Source organism: Hippopotamus amphibius, chromosome 17, assembly GCF_030028045.1.
Source record: "Hippopotamus amphibius kiboko isolate mHipAmp2 chromosome 17, mHipAmp2.hap2, whole genome shotgun sequence".
Classification (NCBI taxonomy): Eukaryota; Metazoa; Chordata; class Mammalia; order Artiodactyla; family Hippopotamidae; genus Hippopotamus; species Hippopotamus amphibius.
Window position 1 is genome coordinate 35,803,550 of NC_080202.1, and position 18,533 is coordinate 35,822,082.

At 56.2% G+C, this 18,533-nt stretch overlaps 1 protein-coding gene across 2 annotated transcripts; it reads left to right on the forward strand.

Moving 5' to 3' along the window:
• The first annotated feature begins 3,879 nt into the window (after positions 1-3,879).
• Positions 3,880-17,295, forward strand: SAMD14 (sterile alpha motif domain containing 14). Of its 2 annotated transcripts, XM_057714244.1 has the most exons (10): positions 3,880-4,129; positions 7,592-7,646; positions 12,107-12,273; positions 12,705-12,993; positions 13,737-13,824; positions 13,914-13,988; positions 14,095-14,254; positions 15,503-15,622; positions 15,710-15,865; positions 16,721-17,295. In XM_057714244.1, exons 2-10 carry the CDS (start codon positions 7,604-7,606, stop codon positions 16,874-16,876), a joined length of 1,254 nt encoding a protein of 417 aa, XP_057570227.1. In that variant the 5' UTR covers positions 3,880-4,129; positions 7,592-7,603; the 3' UTR covers positions 16,877-17,295. The 2 variants fall into 2 exon arrangements, with proteins under 2 accessions (XP_057570227.1, XP_057570228.1); XM_057714245.1 differs by lacking the exon at positions 7,592-7,646.
• Positions 17,296-18,533: the final 1,238 nt, after the last annotated feature.

Sequence of the window (18,533 nt, forward strand, 5' to 3'; positions counted from 1 at the left end):
TGGGTTTTTGTTCTTTTTTAAAAAAAAAAAAACCCTGTTCCATCCATTTTGGCTTTTCCTCGTCCCCTGTAAATAGACGATGCCATCGATCAGTATTTCTCAGCACTCCCTTCCTGCCCCCGGACGTGAGCCTACCCCCGAAAGAGCTGGCTGTCTCAGTGCCTGGGCCGCTGCACTTCACCTCCGTGGCCTCCGCAGATGGAGGGGGCGGGGCCAGGTGGGCGGGGCCGTGGGTGCTTCCCGTTTCTCCAGCCTGGGCCACCCCTGTCCCGCTTTCCGCAGGACTGCGTCTCTGTATATAATATATATATGTATGTATTGTTCCCGGTTTTGTACGGACCATGCCCTCTGTCAGGTCATCCCCATAAAAGCAGCCCCCAGAGCCGTGCCGCCTCGTTTTTTGATTCGCGGGAGGGGGTGGGAGGCAGAGCTGCCAGTCTGAGCCCAGTGATGATCTGCCAGTTCTACCTCTGACCCTGAGGATCTTTATACTGAGAATCCTTGTCCGGCAAACTCCGTGTGCCACCTTCCCCCCCAACCCCCCACCCCAAATCCCTTCGGAGCAGGGCTGGGGATTCTAGAGAGTTCATTAGGTTCATCACTTTCCTCCTTTTACAAGGTCTCTTGTGGAATTCAGAGGATGGGGTAGCTGTGGTACAGCGAACCCTGAGTCCCTCCCCTGAGAAATCTAACCTGATGGCGATACCCAGCCCCTACGCTCATACAAGGCACTCTGTAGAAGGTACAGTACAGGAAGGATCAAAGGTGTTCTGGAGGTACAGCAGGGGGTGAGAGATGATATGTCAGAGCAATTTCGTCCCCAGAGTTCTAGAGAATCCCTCTGGGGGTAGCCAGAGAGGCCTTAAGTAGTCCTAGTCCTCTGCTCTGTGCCAGCAGGTCTAGTTGCTGACTTACCAGTTCTAATACTAATGGGTCTGGGAGTCCAGGTGCCAGGGTTCCAGAGACAAACTTTAGTGTAAGTCCCAGAGAGAGGTGAGAGCAGGGGGCAGTGGGACATTTCCTTGCTCTGGGAGCTGTGTGCTGTGTGTGAGAAAACTGAAGCAAAAGGCACTTATGTTCAGTGGCCTGGCCCCCAAGAGGATTCTCACAGTCCCCTTTGCTCTAAAGAATGTAAGTCCCAACATTTAGGGCTCTTCACATTCACCTTGGTGGGTCCCTGACAAGCCCAAGATGAGTGGCCTCCACCAGAACTCCCAGTGGCAGTCAGCTCCTGTGGTGGCCACTCCCTCTGGCTGGCTTTGTCACACAAGTCTCCTTCATATCCAACCAAATTCTGGCTTCCCATAGCTTCTCAAAAATCCTAGTTCTACACCTCCGGGACATACAGAATCAGTCCAGTTTTGCCACGCACTTGAGAATCACCTGGCAACTTGGAGATGGTGGCCATGCCTCTCCAAACATTTCCTCTTAGAAGTGACTCTTCCTTGGAACACTTCTGGGAAGACAAATGCAGGTGGCCGAATCTCAGGATCAGAAGCCACCAAATAACAAGGTCACAGGTCATATCTCCAGAGTTATAGGTGACTTGGGGCCTGCTCAGGCAGCCTAGCCAAGAAGTCTCAAGAAATGAAATGGCTGGACCTTCTTGGGTGGCAAGGCAGACATGGGTGTTGTGCTGAGGGCTTCTGTTGATCTGACTGGAGCTGAGCCTCCAGGGTGGGGTCCTTCCTGTCTGTCCTGTGTATTAGGTGAGGGGCTTGCACACTGTATGTTCCAAAAGGTGGACCCCTTTTGGAAAATAGCCCCCTAAGTCTAAGCCTGAGTGTGGTGTGTGGCTGGGATGGTGTGTGTAGCTTTGCGAGTTCCTCAGGCCTGAGATGGGTGGGACTCACCTGTGAGATATGTCAAGTGGCCACGGGCTAGCCTGTGTGAGGCATTACCCCACCCTGGCCCTGCCACGTTCCCAGTTCTTAGGCGCTTGAGTGGGTTTGCCACAGCCCCAACACTCACCACAAGGGAGGGGAATCAGATGAGGGGAGTTTCTCAACTCCTAGAAAATTAGGCATCACTAGGAACAGGGGGTTCTCCTGGGTCCTATGGCCTCCCACAGAGCATGCCACCAGCACTGACATTACATACCCATCATCTCCCCACTCTCTATGGGGGCTGTATAATCAATCCCCCACTCCAGCCTACCACCCAGATTTCACCAAATGCCCACAAACTTTCTCTTTAAAGACCCCAGACACAGCCCTAATAAGACCTCCAGAATCATCACTCCCTCCCCAGATCTCCACAATCTAGCCAGCAACCCACAGCTGCCAGCAGATTCTGAAGACACCCAGAGATACCAAAACTCCCGCAGATCTCCTTGGATCTTCAGCCCCTAGAGGTTATTAATTCTCTCCTCACCCATGGTCCCAAGACCATCCAGACAACATGCCACCTCCCACAGCCCCTCGGCGACCTGGGACTGCAGAGACTCCGGCAGGCTATCAGAGAACTCTATCCCTACAGACTGCACACCTCTCCCCTGAGCTCTGGACCCCCTTGTCCAACCTCACCACTTGCCCTTGAACAAAGAGGGTAACAGAAACACCTACCTCATGGGTTTATGGTGAGGGTAACATTAATAATCTGAGAAAGGAGCTCAGTACCGTGCCTGGCACCCCCTGAACTACCTCAGCACGCTGGCTGTTCATTGTTACACTGTCTCCCCTGGCTGGCCTGCCACCACCTCCAGCGCACCAGGTCCAAGTCTGATCTCATCCCCCCAACCCCCTCCACCTCCAAGGCCTCAGGCCAAGACCTGCAGTCACCTAGACCCCTCCTTCTCCCTCTGTGGCCAGCCAGTCCCCAAATTCTGTCAATTTCTTCAATTCTACATCCTTAATAGTTCTCGTTGTGACCTTTGATGTTCGTGCCCACTGCCATCATCTCTCAACAGCCTCATGAGGGGTGCCCCAGCCTTCGGGCTGCCTTCTCCAAAGAAGCCAAGGAGTTCTTCCTAAAATGCAAATCAGAGGCCCTCACTCCTCGCACTATGGCTGGTAGGATAAAGTGCAACCCCCTCCCCCCAATGCATCCTTCATCTTCCTCTCCTTTCCTCCCTCCCCCACAAGTCCCACTAGCACCTCCACCCTGGCCTGGAGTGGCCTGGCCTGCAGAAGTAGCCAACAGGTCACCTCCTCCAGGAGTCCTCCCAGATCACTTTCACACACAGCCCCCGCCCGCCCGCATCCTCACCGCCCGCAGGCGAGGTCGGACTCCCTTCGGTGCGCTCTCCCCGTGCTGCGTCCTCTGTGAACCAAGGCTCACAGCACCGCTCGTGAGGGCCTCCCCATTCGTCTGTCCCCCTGACAACGCTACGAGCCACGACGGCCCGGACCAGGTCGGTTCTGTTCCCCACGGTCCCCTCGGGCCTCGGCGCACCGACTGCTCCGGGGACGTCTGTTGAATGGATGAATCAGGAGCCCTCACAGGCCTTGCAAAGGAAGCAAAAGCCCCATGGGTCCTAAGGTGGGGCCGCATCGCCCGCCGCTCACACCCTCGGGCCGAGGAGTAGCGGCAACTAGAATCCCCTCTCCCGGCCGCCGGCGCGGGGCCGCCTCCTCCTTCCCCCGTGCTCCCGCTGCCTCCGCCCCTCCCTCCCTCCCTCCCTCCCGTTCTTTGTCTCTCGGGCGCCCAGCCTCCCCGCCACGCGCCCCCGCATCGCCCCTTCCCTGGGGACCTCGGCGGGTCCCCGCGGACGCGACGCTGAGTATCCGCCTGCCAGGCGGGGGACCCCTCGTCCAGCCGGGCCTGGAGGGGCGGGAAGGCAGTTTCTCACACACACACACACAAACGCGCGCGCGCGCGCACACACGCACACGCACGGAGCATCCTCCCGTCAAGTCTTCTGGTCCGGCCCCGCCCGCCGCGCCTCCTGTTTCCTGCAAACCTTCTCCTTCTGTCTCTGAACTCCAACCTCCTCCCCATTCCCTCCGGTTCCAAGACCCCCTCGCTGACCCCTACATCTACTCCCGGGATGGAGTGGATGGAGCCAGCAAGGAGCCCTCCGCGGCCGGGGTGACGGTCCTCTGCCCTCTCCCGCCTAGCCCCAGCCCCAAGCACCATGGGCCTGAGGGGTCTCCGAGGCGCCGGACGCTGAAGATGACAGATGGTGGAGGTGAGGTATTGGAACCCCAAGAACCCCAACGCGGACGGGGAAGTGGAGTTGGGGGTCACTCAGGCTCGCGGTGGGAACCCGAGTGGGGTTGGCTGGGACGAAGAGACAAGGACCTTTCTTCCCCTGTCCCTAGGGAGGCCACACGGAGCCAGGGTTCTGGGCTCTTAGGGGAGGGGGTGGAGATAGGATTTGTGTCCCTAATCCTCTCCCTCTGCCCGCCGCCGGGAGAAATTAATTTTAAAAAAAAAACTGGTGTTGGGGGAGGGGGGGAGAGCTTAACTCCTTCTTGCCTGGTGCGGAGTTGCACTAATGGATTGGACAGAACTAGCCACTTGGCTCTGATTGGGAGATGGGGGCCGTAGGAGTGCAAAAGGTGCCGTCCTCCACCCCCACCCCACCTCCAGCGGTGCTTGTGCGGGGAGGGATGGACTCTTGCCGGATGCCCCCAGCCTGGGCTTTATGGGAGGGGGTCACCACTTTCTCTGGCTCTGCACTGCCTCCCCCTGCCCCAGCCTCCTCTCCCAACCATCCCTCCCCGGGCTTTCCCAGTTGCACTTCTCTCTTGGGCTCCTTCTCCTCTTCCAGGGCCCCTTTCCTCTTTCCTGCCCCACTGGGGGCCGCCCCTCCCCGGCAATTCCACTCTTCACCACCCCTGCCCTGGGCCTCACTCTGGGCTGCTGGAGCCCTGTGTCTACTACTGCATCCCCTGCTCTCAGGCTCCTCTCCTTCTTGCTCTTTCTTCCTCCTCTCTGCAGCTCTGTGGACTGACTCTCCCACCAACCCGTCTGTCTCTGTCCTGCTCCCCATTTCCTCTCCAGGGCTTGTGCAGCATTTCTTTCCCTTTCTCCTTCCCCTGGGTCCCAGGAAACTTAGAGTTCACCTGCCTCTCTTTCTCATAGGGAAGGGTCAAAGGTGATTCGTGTTCTTCCTCTGAGAACTGGGAAATTTGGGGAGGGAGGAGTGGCATGGTAGAGTCAGAGCCCAGACTGTGTCCAGAAAACAGGTTCATTTCCACCCTGTATCGGTTACCTGCTTTGAATGTGCATGTATGAGTGGTGTGTGTGTATGTGTGCGCGCGCGCGTGTGTGTGTGTGTGGTGTGTGTATGGGGGCGGGGAGAGGAGTGTAATGTTGTGGGAGTGTAAATGGGGGAGGGGATGTCTAATTCTCCAAGGTTCAGTTGTTGGAAGGGGCAGTGGGAGAGGCCTGGTGACATCTGATGTCACCTTCCCAGAGTTCCCCATGGGACACTGTAGGGAGGGTCTCCCATACACACCCCAGGGAGTTAGTTGCTGAAGAAAGCAGTTTGTGCTGAATCAGAACACACTGGCTGCTGACGTGAGCTGGAAGCCCCAGCCCACCCCTGAAGATACCTGAAAGAGGATGACATCCACAAGAGGATCTCCACCCTAAAGTGGGACCTTGAATAAAGAGCACAAGGCTCTCCATTCTCAGGTAGTCTAAGAGACGAAGCACCACTACTGCCCTCAGGGAGCCTCCATTCTGCTGGAAGAGGCAGTTCTTATCCTCAGAGAGTCCCCTGTCTGATGAGGAATACTGGCCCCTCTCCTCAGGAATTCCCATCTGATGTGGGGAAGATAATGGTCCAGTTAGGGAATCAACAAAGTATAAAAATTACTCATTTCCTAGTGGGGGGGAAGAGTGGATTTAGAAATTATATAGACAAATGAGAGGAATGAGGGCTATCTAGGACAGCTTTCTGGAGGAGGTGGCAGCTAGGTCCTGGTCAGATGAGCTTTGCAACTGGAGGGAATCTGGTTCATTCTTAGGGGCAGACTCTCTTCCCATCTACCCCTTCAGCACAGGAAGAGAGGTTCTAGAACTTCTTCGTTACTAGTACCCAGAGTTCAAGAATGGCAAGAGGGTTCTTGGAAGGCCCATATCCCTGGCCCCTTCTCACACCTCATTTCCTGGTTGCAGCCCCAAGCATCCATAGAGCCTGGGGTGGAGGCAGTTTTGAAGCTTCTCTGGTCCTAGCGAGTATGGAGCAGCTCCCCTGTCTCTATCCCTATCCCTTCTCCCAGCAGTGTTCTTTCCTTATGAGCAGGTTCCAAAACTGCAGAGAATAGAGCAGGTTCCAAAACCACCCAGAATAGAGCTGAGGGGCAGGAGACTGGGGTAGGTTGAGTTCTGCCTCTTATCTCCTGCATCTCAGTTTTCCCATCTATAAAGTGGAGAAACTAAGAATCCCAAGCCTGGCCCAGCTCACAGTGAGATAATATCTACGTAATAACAGAAGAGGAGCGTTGGAAAAGAACCCAGCAGGCATGTATAGGCTGATCCAGTGCTCTGCCCTTCTCATGGGTACCTGAGTGTTAGAAGTAATTGGAGATCATGTCCCAGGCATGCGGTGTGCCCCTGACCCTGAGCTTCCTCCTCTCCTCTCATGTGGTATTCCCCTGCCTCTCTAACACCCAGGCCTTGGTTTAGGGATGCTGCAATCCTACTTCTGCTAGGAAGCCTATCCAAATTGTTTTAGCGACATATATTCTGCTTCCCCACCTGCCCTTTCTTTCTTACTTCCCACAAACAAAACAAAACAAAACAAAACCCCATCCATCCATACTTCTTTCCAGAACATACTTGATGTGTCATAGAGATTTGGCTAGCTACTGTTTTGCTATGAGTACTCATTATACCCTTCCGCATCTGTGAGTCTGTCTTGAACTGTGAGAACTGTGAGTTTGTCAAGAACAGTGGCCCTGCTGATGATGCCAGCTTCCTGAACAGCTCATGTTCAGGGAGACAGGTGGTGAGTACACCAGTGATGAGAGTGGGGGGTAGGCAGGGCTGGGGGATCGATGGGGAGAATGGATGGGTGGATGGTACAAATTGATGGATGTAAAAAGGGGTGGATGGTTGGATGGACGGATGATGGATGCGTGAACGAATGGATGGGTGAATAGGCAAGTAGATGCATGGATAAGTAGGGAGGGAGGTAGACGGGTGGATGGAAAACCTGGGTTCTGGTTCTGATTTTGCCATTAACTTATCATGTGATCTTAGGTCAGTCATTCTCCCGACTGTTTCTTTACTTGTAAAAATGAGAGGATTGGATTTAATAGTCTCCAAGATTTCTCCCGGATTTGATGTTGGACAGTTTATGATGATTTAAAGTTTTTAGGGAATGCTAATGATGGAAAGGCCCAAGACAGCGAAGGGGAGAAGTTCAGTGACCCGTGTGGAGGCACTCAGAAAATCAGCTCAGACCAGGGCCACAGGGCAGCCTGTGTCTACACCTTGCCTCTACCTCCTGCCCCAACCTCAACAATCTGGGGTATGGTTCAGATGATTTCTCTTCCAGGGGCCAGAGGAAGAGTTGTAAGGGAAGGTGAGGGGCCACAAGGTCAGGAACAGGTAGCCAGTGGCAGCTCCTTGCCTCCACCAACCTGAACCTCTTATCCCTGGTCTTTTTTTCCTCTCTCTTCTCTCGTCCTCCTAGCTCTCTTGAGTCATGGCTTCTTCAAAGCTCCGAGAACCTGCGGATGAGGTTTTTGGTAAGTTCTGTTTGGCTCTATCTCTAGCCAAGGCTATCAGGCTTTGGGGGAGGGGGAGTCCTGGGGACCTCAGTGTGTGTGTGTGTGTGTGTGTGTGCGTGCGTGCGTGTGTGTGTGTGTGTGTGTGTGTGTGTGTATTTTGGCCTTACAGCCTGATTTTTTTGTCACCACTATCTGAGTAGATATCCAATTACAACAATAATGATGATAAGGATCCCCATTTATTAAGTACTAGGCTGGCACCCCCATCTCACATGCACTGTAGCATTTAACCCTCACAACAATGCTAAGAAGTGTGCTCATTTTGCAGACAATAAGCCTAGGACACGGAGTGCTGAAGTGACTTGCTTTAAAGATGACACGGCAGGTTAGCGGCAGAGCTGGGACTAGAACTCCAGACTGCCTCACTCCCTGCTGGCAGGCATTGTGCTATACACCAGTATCCAGAGCACAGGTGACACAGGTTACCTCTAAGTCGCATAAATAAGGGACCTCATCCACATGGATGTGCAGGGAAATCAAAAATGCATAACACACACTCAGCATCTACACTCCCAGGGGCACCCCCAGACCAACCCTCTCTGTTCTCACTGGGGTGCATGAATACCGCCCCCCCCACACACACACACAACCCATCATTTACCCCCTGCAGTCTTTCTATTGTGTTGATTAGAGAAAGACCACTTACAGGGCAGAGTTCCCAAGATGCACTGGGGTAGAAAGGCTGTTTACCAGCTGGATTTGGTGGAGGAGTCAGTGAGCAAAAGAACACGGAGGAACAGGGAGGGAGAGGTGGAGGCAGAAAGCTCCTGTCTGCAGCCTTCAGGAGTTTCAGCTGGGAGGGGCTCCTAGGTGTGGAATGCCACAGGGCCTCCAGTTTCTCCTCCCCTGCCTCTCCTCATCTCTACCTTCCTTGCCCTCTCCTCATCCCCCTCCCCTGCAGCTGCCACAGGCCCTGGCAATGCCAGGAACTGCTGCCTCCTGGCTCCTGGGGAACTGCTTCCTGACCCAGCCTCTCTGGGGCCTGTGCCTTGGGGATGCCCCCAGCCTTGAACTGTCTCTGGGTCTCAGACTCTGAGTCTCTCCATCCTACCCAGGCCCAGCCTGACCCCTGGCCTAGCAGAGGTGAGCTCTGCCTTCCTTGGGCTTTTAGGCCTCCACTCCCACCACCCTCCACCCCAACCCTTCCAATTTTCCTTCTCCCTGACCTGCTGAGGTAGCTGCCTGCCTAGCCAGCTTCCTGAAGAGAAAGGCGATGAAATATTCATGACTTCCCACTGCCCAGGGCTGGGCTAACTCCCAAGGGGAAAGGGAGAGGGAGAGAAAGATGGAGGGAGGGATGGAAGGAGGTGAGGGGGGCCTAGTAGAGCAAGGGACCAGAGGAGATGCTGGCCCCACCATGCCTCAAAAATCCCCAAGCCCCTTAGGAGTCCCCTTGCTCTCTAGACCCTCCACGGTAAGATGACCATGGTCTTGATGTGGCCCAGATTCAGGTGCAGAGAGCCCTTCTCCCTGGCCCAGGGTGGCTAGGTACCAGCTGAGCATTGCACTGGTTGAGGATGCTCTTGAGCACACCTTCAGGAGCCCTGGCTACTGTCCTTAACTTCCTCTGCACCCTGGGCCAAACTACCCTCTCCGAGGAATGTAAGGGCCTGTAAAATGAGGGGTTGGACTCAGAGTCACTCCCATCTCTGCCTCAGAGGAGGCAGAGAGGGCTTGGTAGTTACACACTGAGCCTCTGGAGCCAGACCACCTATAACCCTGGCCTGCTCTTCACCAGCCCTATACCCTCAGGCAAATTAAGGCTGCCCTGGGGATTCCTGGAGTCTCTTCCTCCTTGGATTGTGGGGAGGTTTAAATGAGCTAGTAGTTGTAAAACACTTAGAGAACACTTGTACACACATACATACACTCTCTCACACACTTGTCACACACACACCATTCTATGTCTGTTAGTGCAATGAACAAATTAGAGAAACATCTACCTTCATGGAGCTGACATTCTAATGGGTGGAGAGAGACAATAAACTAAATTGGTAAAATATATGGTATGCCAGAGAATGACAAGTGATGTAGGAAAAAATTTAGCAGTGGGGGTTTGGGGGGTATTCTAAATTGGGTGGTCTCTCAGTGAGAGAAAGCATTTAAGCAGAAACCTGAAGGAGGTGAGAGAGAGAACTGTGCAGAAATCTGTGGCAAGAGCCTTGCAGGAAAGGGAAGAGGAAGCGCAAAGGCCCTGAGGTACAGGATAGCTTGTGTAAGGAAGAACAAGGAAGCCAGGGTGCCTGGAGCAGAGGGAAAAAAGGGAGAGAGTCGCTGAGCAGCCTGCGTCTGGAGGCCATGGTGAGAACTCGGCTTCTAACTCTGTGTGAGATGGAAATCACTGGAGGGTTCTGAGTGGAGGGAGGAGTGCCACGAGCTGACATGTTTTATCAGGATCACTCTGGCTGCTGGGTTGAAAATAGACTGTAAATGGGAGAGGGAGGAGGGAAGACCAACTAGGATGATCTGTAATAATGGAGGCAAGAGGTGATGGTGACCCAGACCAGGGATGCTGTGTGTTCTCCCTCTCCTTTCCTCTCCCCTCCTCTTTCTCCCCACACGTATGCATGTAAGAGTGTGTATGTACAGACACATCTACACAATATTTTATTGTGGGAAATCAAAGGTAGAGAGACTAGCACAATGTACCCCATCATATGCTTATGTACTCATCACTCAACCTCAACCATCATCAACTCATGGACAGTCTTGTTTCATCTACATCCCCTTCCACTCTCCACTCCTAGTCTCCTGGATTATTTTGAACCTAATCCAAAACATCATGTCATTTCGCCATAAATATTTCAGCATGTCTAGAAATATTTTCAAAGTAGATCTAACAGGAATTGTGGATGGATCAGTGTGCAGAGTGGGAGGGAGAGGGAGGAGTCAGTGATTCCAGGGGTTTGGCCTGAGCAGCTGGAAGGATGGAGCTGCCATTCACTGACATGGGCAGACTGGGCAGCCTGGGGGGTGAGGAGGTCAGGAGTCCAACTGTGACGTGTACACTGAAGACGCCTATTGGACATCCAAGTGGGGATGTTAAGTAGGCAGCTGGACACATGAATTACCAACTGGGTCTGGGTCTGAGAGCGGTGACTGGGTGGAGAGTGGGGCCTTTCACTGAGCCAGGGACGGAGAACCAGTTTGAGGCAAGGTGCTGGGTTCATTTGATGGGTTGAGTTTGAGATGCCTGGGTGCTTTTGACATGGCAAGTTCCCTGGCAGAGGCGGAGGTGCCCAGACTTGGAATTCAGGGGAGGGATCAGAGTTGGAAATAGATATAGATGGTATTTCAGCCACTGGAATGGCTTAGGGGGTGTCTGCAGACAAGAGAAAGAGGAGCAGGCAAGGCAGGGCGGGCGTGAGTGATGGGATGGGGTGCCTGAGATCATGGGGGTGGAGTGGCAAAGAAAGGTCTTAACCCATGCTGAGGTCTGGGAAGAACCTTTTCTGCCTGTAGAAGCTCAGGGATGCTGCAGAGTGAAGGCTGCATTCTCGGGTGGAGCAAATGGAAAGTGAAACTCGGAGCAGTGGGATCTATGAGTGATCTGTTGGGTTTGCCTACTCTTCCACCATGTCCTCATCCAGGACCTAGCCCTGGGCCATGGACCGCAGGACAGGAGAGACAGGCTTCAGGGGTCTGTGGGCTTTCCTCTCTGCCACTGCCACTGGCTTGTGGGGGTCCCTCTGCTCCAGTTAACTGTGAGCCCTCTAGATGCTCAGCAGTGCTGTCTCCGAGTGTGACCATGAGCATGGCACAGCAAGCCAGTGTCCCCAGCAGGGTCAGTCTCTGGAGCTAGACTAGCCAGGCTCAAATCCATTGCTAGCTGCTGGCCTCAGTCAAGAGACTTGACCTCTCTGATCCTCAGTTTGCTTAGCTGTGAAATGTACATAATAACTGTCCCTAGCCTGCGGATTGTTCTGAGTAGACGAGGTGATGTATGTACACTCTGGTGTGTAGTTGGCACTTCTTCCGTGGTCGCCATTACAACCGTGCTCTCTCCAGCCTCATCCTCCAGTCATTCCCTCCACACACCTGTCCTCCCATTGCCCTGGAGGTGCCCCGCCTCCAGCTTCCCTTCCTCCCAGCATTGCCAGCCTCCTCTCTTGCAAACTCCCATCCAGACCTTAGAGACCCAGCTTTGGTGTTTCCTCCTCCAACCCATCCAAACAGGGCCATCCTGTCCTCTGCACCTGTGCAAGGTTCCATCACACACTGTATGTACGAGCTGACACGTCCAGCTCCCCAGGAGACTGTGAGAGACCCTGTTTTCCATCTCATCGGACTACTAGTGCCTAGCACTTGGAGACATTTGCTTGAATGCCTGGGTGTGAGTGCAGGTGGCCACTTGAGCTGGGCCTCCGGGCTTGCTATCCTCATGTGTCTGGTCTCTGCCCCTCTTCCCTGGTTTGCAGACCTGGACTTGGCTGTGCCAGAGACCGTCAGACTGGATAGCAGTTTACACAAGGCCCGGGCCCAACTACTGGCCAAGGGCCGGAGACACCGGCCCTCCCGCTCGAGGCTTCGGGACAGTGCCAGCTCTGCAGAGGATGGTGAAGGCTCTGATGGGCCCGGAGGCAAGGTTGGGGCAATCCACCCAATCACACATACCCCACCCACCCTTCTTGCCCCTGGATAATCCCTCCAAACCACTTTTCCAGGGAAACCACACCCCTAGACTTCTGACATAATATGGCTAACAGATATTAGCTGCAGTTCAATTCTGGTTCATCTCATCCTTTCGAGGAAGGTATTATCCCCATCTTCCAGAGGAGGAAACTGAGGCTCTGAGAGGTTCACTAACAAAGTCACAAGTTAGTAAGCGAAGGAGGCGGGATCCGGCCCCAGCCTATGTGACGGGAAGACCCACCTCCCACCTCTCGCTGCCCAGCCACCCCTCGGCCCAAGGCACGAGGAAGCCCTCCCTCCAGGCCCCGGAGGGAGCTAGGAGCCCGCGCTCCCCTCTGGGAAGAGGGCAGCAGGATTGGCGGTGAGCGACTGCCCCTCCCCCAGGTGACCGACGGCTGCGGGAGCCCCCTGCACCGGCTGCGCTCACCTCTGCACTCGGGCCCGGGGTCCCCAGCCGGGGGCTCCTTCTGCCTGGAGCCCCCGGGGCTGCGGCGCAGCCTGGACGAGGACGAGCCGCCGCCCTCGCCGCTCGCACGCTACCGGCCCCTGCACAACGCCGCCTCGCACGAGGGCCTGGCCGCCGCCTCCGGCTCGCCGCCGCGCTCCGCGCCCTCATCCGACAGCTCGCCCAGCTTCGCGCGCCGCCACCCCCGCGCAGAGCCGCACAGCGATGGTGAGCGGCGGCCGGCGCGGCGCCCCCCGCCGGCGAGCGGTCCCTCGGGCGCCGAAGCGCGTGCCCGGACCCGAGGGACAGGCTGGCTCCGGGCGGGGGTGGGGAATAAAGACCACGGTTCAATCACTCATTTCCCGAGAGGCTTAATGTGTGCCAGACACTGCTGGGCACTGGGACACACAAAAGAGCAAGTGAATGCAGTCCTCGTCCTCACGGGGCTTACAGGTTCGAGGAGAAGCGATCCAACAATTCCTTCTAGTTGGGGGGGAAGCAGTCAAATCCTCCATTAAGAGTATTGAGTGCCGTGTGAGAAATGGTGCGCAGGGCGGAGAGCGTATATCAGGGTGAAAGCATCCTGGGAACAGCTGGGAGCACCCTGGAAGGCTGCTCTGAGGAAGTGACATGTGAGCCAAGATTAGAAGGTCGGTTACAAGTTGGACAAGGTAAAATGAACAGTAAAGAGTAGCGGTCCCTCCTTTTTTAGAGTGGTTTACGGTTTGTATATGGCTTTCATAGACATCCTATTAGGTCTCATGAAACAGGCAGTGTTATTATCCCCATCCTTAAGATGCAGGAGGCTCAGAGAGGTAGTGACTTGTCCTAGGTCACATAGCTAGTGAAAGGCACCGGCGGTCAGGTTGCCTGATTCTAAGTCAGGAGAATTCCTACCACCCCCCTGGCAGCTGGAAGAGGCAGACAAGCCACCACACAGGCTAAATGTCCTTCCTTCTCTTCCACAAAAGATGACAGCCGGGATGCCAGCCCACCTGAGCCTGCCAGCCCTACCATTGGCCTGGATAAGAAGACTCGCCGAAAGTTCCTGGACCTGGGGTGAGTGGAAGAGGGGCCAGAAACAAAGGCTTGGGAACGGGGCAGCACAGTGGGCAGCCCTGTCCCGCTCCCTCTTGCCCTCTCCACAGGGTCACCTTACGCAGAGCGTCCACTGGTAAGAGCCGGAAGGAGAAGGGCAGCAACCGCCTGTCCATGGGCAGCAGGTAAGAGGTACCCATGGCCCCTCAGCCACAGCTTCTGCCCATAGCTCCCTGCGGGCCCCAGCCCTCGCCCTGGTGCCCACACCCATGCAGGGCGCTCTCTCCACAGGGAGTCGGTGGAGGGATCCGGCAGGTCAGGGGGCTCCCCGTTCCTGCCCTTTTCCTGGTTCACAGATAGTGGCAAGGGCTCGGCATCTTCTGGCAGCACCACCTCCCCGGCCTGCTCCCCTAAACATGAGGGCTTCAGCCCTAAGAAGTCAGCTTCTCAGGTGAGTCCATGGCCTTCTGGCCCCCATTCTGGCCCCCAGACTCAGCGGATGTGAGGACATACTCCACCCTGGCTCGCGCTGGGACCAGGCATTCCTGGAGTCCATCTGTCCATCCATGGAGCTGTTCAGTGATCCACTGATTCATCCAGTTTCTGATTTCAGGCATTCACGCGTTCCCTTGTTTACATGCTGAGCCGTTCCTCCATTGCTGCCTCCATTCAACACACATCACGGAGCACTGTGATCCCTTAGCACACACCCCGCCAGAGGGCCCCTCTCTTCCTGCTAACTCTTCTGCCTGGCTCAGTTCTGGCCCCACACGTCCTGTCTTAGGAGCTGGGCTACATGTGTGGTGCGGTGAGGCTTAGGGGAAACAGAGAGGGACAGGACCCCAACCGAGCTAGTGCTCAGAAAGTTCACAAACCTATGGGAGAAGTGAGACGGAGTAACAGAAGCAACAAGACGCATCCGTTTATGTTCACCAGGACTCTGCATCTGCACAGCTCCAAATGCATGTTTTTGCTTTACTCTCACAAAGGCGCAGTGAAGCAGAGAGGGCAGGCACGCTCACGCCTACTGCACAGATGAGCAAATCCAGGCCCAGAATGAAGGGATTTGCCAACAGACGCAATTGGATTTAGGTGCCAGGCTCTATGACCTCCAGCCCTGTGCTTGTTCTATGATTCTGTTCCTTATGGGCAGTTGGGTCAGAAGAGATCAGAAAACTGGAAATTCAGGGTAGAAAGGGCCCCTCCCCCCACACCCTCCCTCCATCCCTCCCTTTCTTCCTTCCCTTGTGCTGGACCCTGGTGAACAGACACAGCCCAGGCCCTCGTAGAACTCACAGTCCAGTGAGGACAAAGACATCTAACCAGGCTTTTACAAGCCAGGGTGCTAGAGGCCATGATGGGGCGGCGCAAAACAGGGACATCTGACCCAGCCCGGGGGAATCCCGGTCAGCTGTCTAGAAAGCGACACCAGCCTGACCTTCTCCATTCCCGCTAACTACTCTGCCCGCCCCGTTCTAGCCCTGCATCCTCCCAGAGGCCTCAGATCCTGAAGCCTCGCATGAGCCACCCTGCCCTGTGTGCCTGCCCAGCTCCCGGCTCCTGTACAAGGGCCCTGAGCAACTCCCGGTGCCGGGCCCAGGACTTCAGCTCCCTCTAGATGGGGGTGGAGGGTCGGGGGCGACTGCCTTGGGTGGGGAGGTGAGCTCTCTCCTCAGCGGCGCGCCCCGCTCCTGTCTAGGAATCCACTCTGAGTGATGACTCCACACCCCCCAGCAGCAGCCCCAAGATCCCGAGCGCTCCCCGGCAGGCGGCCAAGTGTTCCTACCCCTACCACACACTGTCCCAGTCTTCGGACGAGGTAAGCGGCCCCCGATGCCTGACGCAGCCGGGTGTGCAGGCCACAGGCCACGCCTCCCCCCCTCACTCTCCTTGGTCTCCGCCCCAGTTTCTGGATGAACCTCTCCCCACCGTCTACCACTGGACCAGTCAGCAGGTGGGCCAGTGGCTGCACAGCCTCGGCCTGGAGCAGTATGCCGCCGAGTTTGCTGCCAGGCAGGTGGATGGGCCGCAGCTGTTGCAGCTGGATGGAAGCAAACTGAAGGTGGGTGAGGGTGGGCGGGCCACGGCCCAGCCGGAGCCTGAGGCAAACTTCAAGGATTAGGATCCCCTCATCCTGACCTTTCCACTCCCTGTAAGACCACTGCCCTGACCTCTGACCTCTAGGCAAGATCCTTGGCCTCATCTTTGCTCGCTAGCATGGGTTCCCAGTCTGATTTCAGCCCAGTTCCTCAGTTTGACCTTCAAGCTCCAGCCCAAGCCTCCAGGCTGACCTCTGACCTTGAGGACTGTCCTATCATCTGACTCTTGACTCTAAAGAGTCTCCCCTGGTCATCTCATCTGATTCTCGGAGTCTCAGTCTCCAAGACTAAGAATCTTGGAGCTGGTGATTGTGGCAGGGAAGTCGGGGTGGGGTGTTGGGGGGGTGGCTCTCTGACCTCTGTACTGGGGGTTTTCTGGTCTGTTTTGCACCCTCTGCCGAGTTGCTTGGGGAAGCAGTGGTGAGGATAGTCCCCCAGGAAGTCTCCAGAATGGGGAAGGGGCTCAGCTACTGACTAGCTGTGTGACCTTGGACAATTCGCTCCCCATCTCTGGGCCTACAGGGGATCAGGCAGGGTCATGCCAAGGCTGAAATCCTGAGTGGAGGAATGGGAGCCAAGAATTGGGGGTGGGTGGGGGCAAAGGACCTGAAGCCCTCTAGCCTCCCCTCTCCCAGTCACTCCCCTTCCACATCACTGCCCTGAGAGTTCTGATCCATCCGCAAGTCTGGGAGGTGGAGGCCAAGGGCTGGCAGAGCTCGAGAGAGAGTACACCTGGGGCACAGAGAACCCAGGGCTCGGCTTGGCCAGGCCCGGGGGGCTCCGGGGCTCTTCCCCGCACCCTTGCATTCTTCCCCCAGAGCCTGGGGCTCAGCAACTCGCAGGACCGGGCACTGGTGAAGCGGAAGTTGAAGGAGCTGGCGGCGGCCGCTGAGAAGGAGCGCAAGGCCCAGGAGAAGGCTGCGCGGCAGCGTGAGAAGCTCCGGCGCAGGGAGCAGGAGGCCAAGAGGAGCTAGGGACACGGGCGGGCAGGCGTGGCACCTGGCACGGGTGGCTGCGGGGCTCTGCGGGCACAGGCCGCCCTGGGAGGCGGGGCCTGGGCACCAGGCTTGGGCTGGCCTGGCCCCATACTCTCAGGAGGAACAGCCCTCTTACCCTGTCATCTGTCTGAACCCAGATCCCTCAGAAAGGAAGACCCCAGGGAGAGGACCCAGTAATAAATCCCATTTCAAGGACTTGTCTGGCACAGAGTTCCTGGGGGAAGTGGCAGATTATGGGCAGAGAGGCCAGGGCTGAAGCAAGTCTGGGAGCCCTGAGGTGCCTGAGTCATTCTGACCCTCTGCCCTCAGGTCGTGGTGGTCCTGGGGCTGGCAGTGAACTAGGAGGCCTGCTTACCTTCCAGAGGCCCTGGGCTCAGAGAGGTGGGCTGAGCAGCTCTGCAGGAGCAGGTAGATAAAGTAGGTCCTTTCCAGCTCTCCCAGGTGACTGTGTCGGGAGAGCTCTGGCAGGGAGGCTGGTGGGCCTGCAGCAAGTTGCCCTCGAGGAAGGCTCCCAGTCTGCACTCCTCAACAGGAGAGCAGAGAAAGCAGCATGATTATCCTGTATCATCTCTGCAAGGACTTTAGCAGAAGGGAGGGAGGAGGCGAAGCTCCTTCTCCTTTTCCCCTTCCCTGTCCTGTGGGTCTCAGTGGTGAGATAATCTCCTTGCAGGTCTGCCCCTCCTAAGGCCCATTCAAAGCCTGGTCTTTGACCCACTCTCCAAGCTGGGCCCACTTCTGCTGCTCCCTCAGAGGCCACCTGGGGCCTCCCTGAGGAGAGAGCAAACTTGGGAGCTGGTGGGGAGAGAGGACACCCCCTACCGATGCCTAGATGGTCCTAAACTGGTAACTCCTCACCCCAGCCAGGAAGAGAGACAAAATTTGGGAGGTCCCTGGAAGCTGCTAAATTGGAAAGGTTCACCTGTCCTGGTCCCCAGCAGGGCCTCAGTAGGCTCCAGAACCGGCCGACAGTGCAGGCTCTGGTTCCCTGGGCCACAAGGAGGGGTTGGGCCAGCTCCCTGGGTCAGGGTGGAGTCTATCTCAGCAGCCCAGGGATGGCATCTGTCCTTGTAGGGAGGGAGTATCAAGGTATGGAACTGGCCAGCAGCTAGCCCAGCTTCTGGAGGTACCAGTGAGGCCGGGGCCTCTGATTAGAAACCTCCCTCCACCTCCTCCCATCTGCCTGGAGACAGGGCCCGATGCATGTCTACTCCCTTCATTCCAGCCCAAGGGCTGTGGCCTGAAGGCTACCCCTATCCTTGGGGCTGTCCTTTCCTCCTCTCTGCTGTCTGTGCTGGGAGAGGGGCTTCAGAGAGGGGAGTGAGATTTGGGGGCACCAGTACCGTCTGGTACTCCCAGAGGAGGGGCCAGTGGGGAGGATGGAAAGCTTCCAGATCCTTTAAGCCATCAGGAGCTATCTGGGTGCCCACCTGCATGTGAAGGGGGAGGCGGTACTCAGTTTATTTCAATAAACACTGATGATGTGCCAGTGACCTTGCTGTCTGCCCCAGCTGGGGGTTGGGCTGGGCCCTGAGTGTGGTGGGGCCACAGCTCTGTCACTGGGTGCTGCACTGCCAAGTGCTCTGAATGGACAGCTGTGGCCGCTGTTGTACTCAGCATGCACTGAGTCATGTCC

What these genes read in the sequence shown, in the direction of transcription:
- SAMD14 (XM_057714244.1), top strand. Translation starts at nt 7,604, where the DNA reads ATGGCTTCTTCAAAGCTCCGAGAACCTGCGGATGAGGTTTTTG. An exon ending in CTGATGGGCCCGGAGGCAAG is followed by an intron (nt 12,274 to 12,704) that starts GTTGGGGCAATC and finishes CCCCTCCCCCAG; the next exon opens with GTGACCGACGGCTGCGGGAG. An exon ending in CGCAGAGCCGCACAGCGATG is followed by an intron (nt 12,994 to 13,736) that starts GTGAGCGGCGGC and finishes CTTCCACAAAAG; the next exon opens with ATGACAGCCGGGATGCCAGC.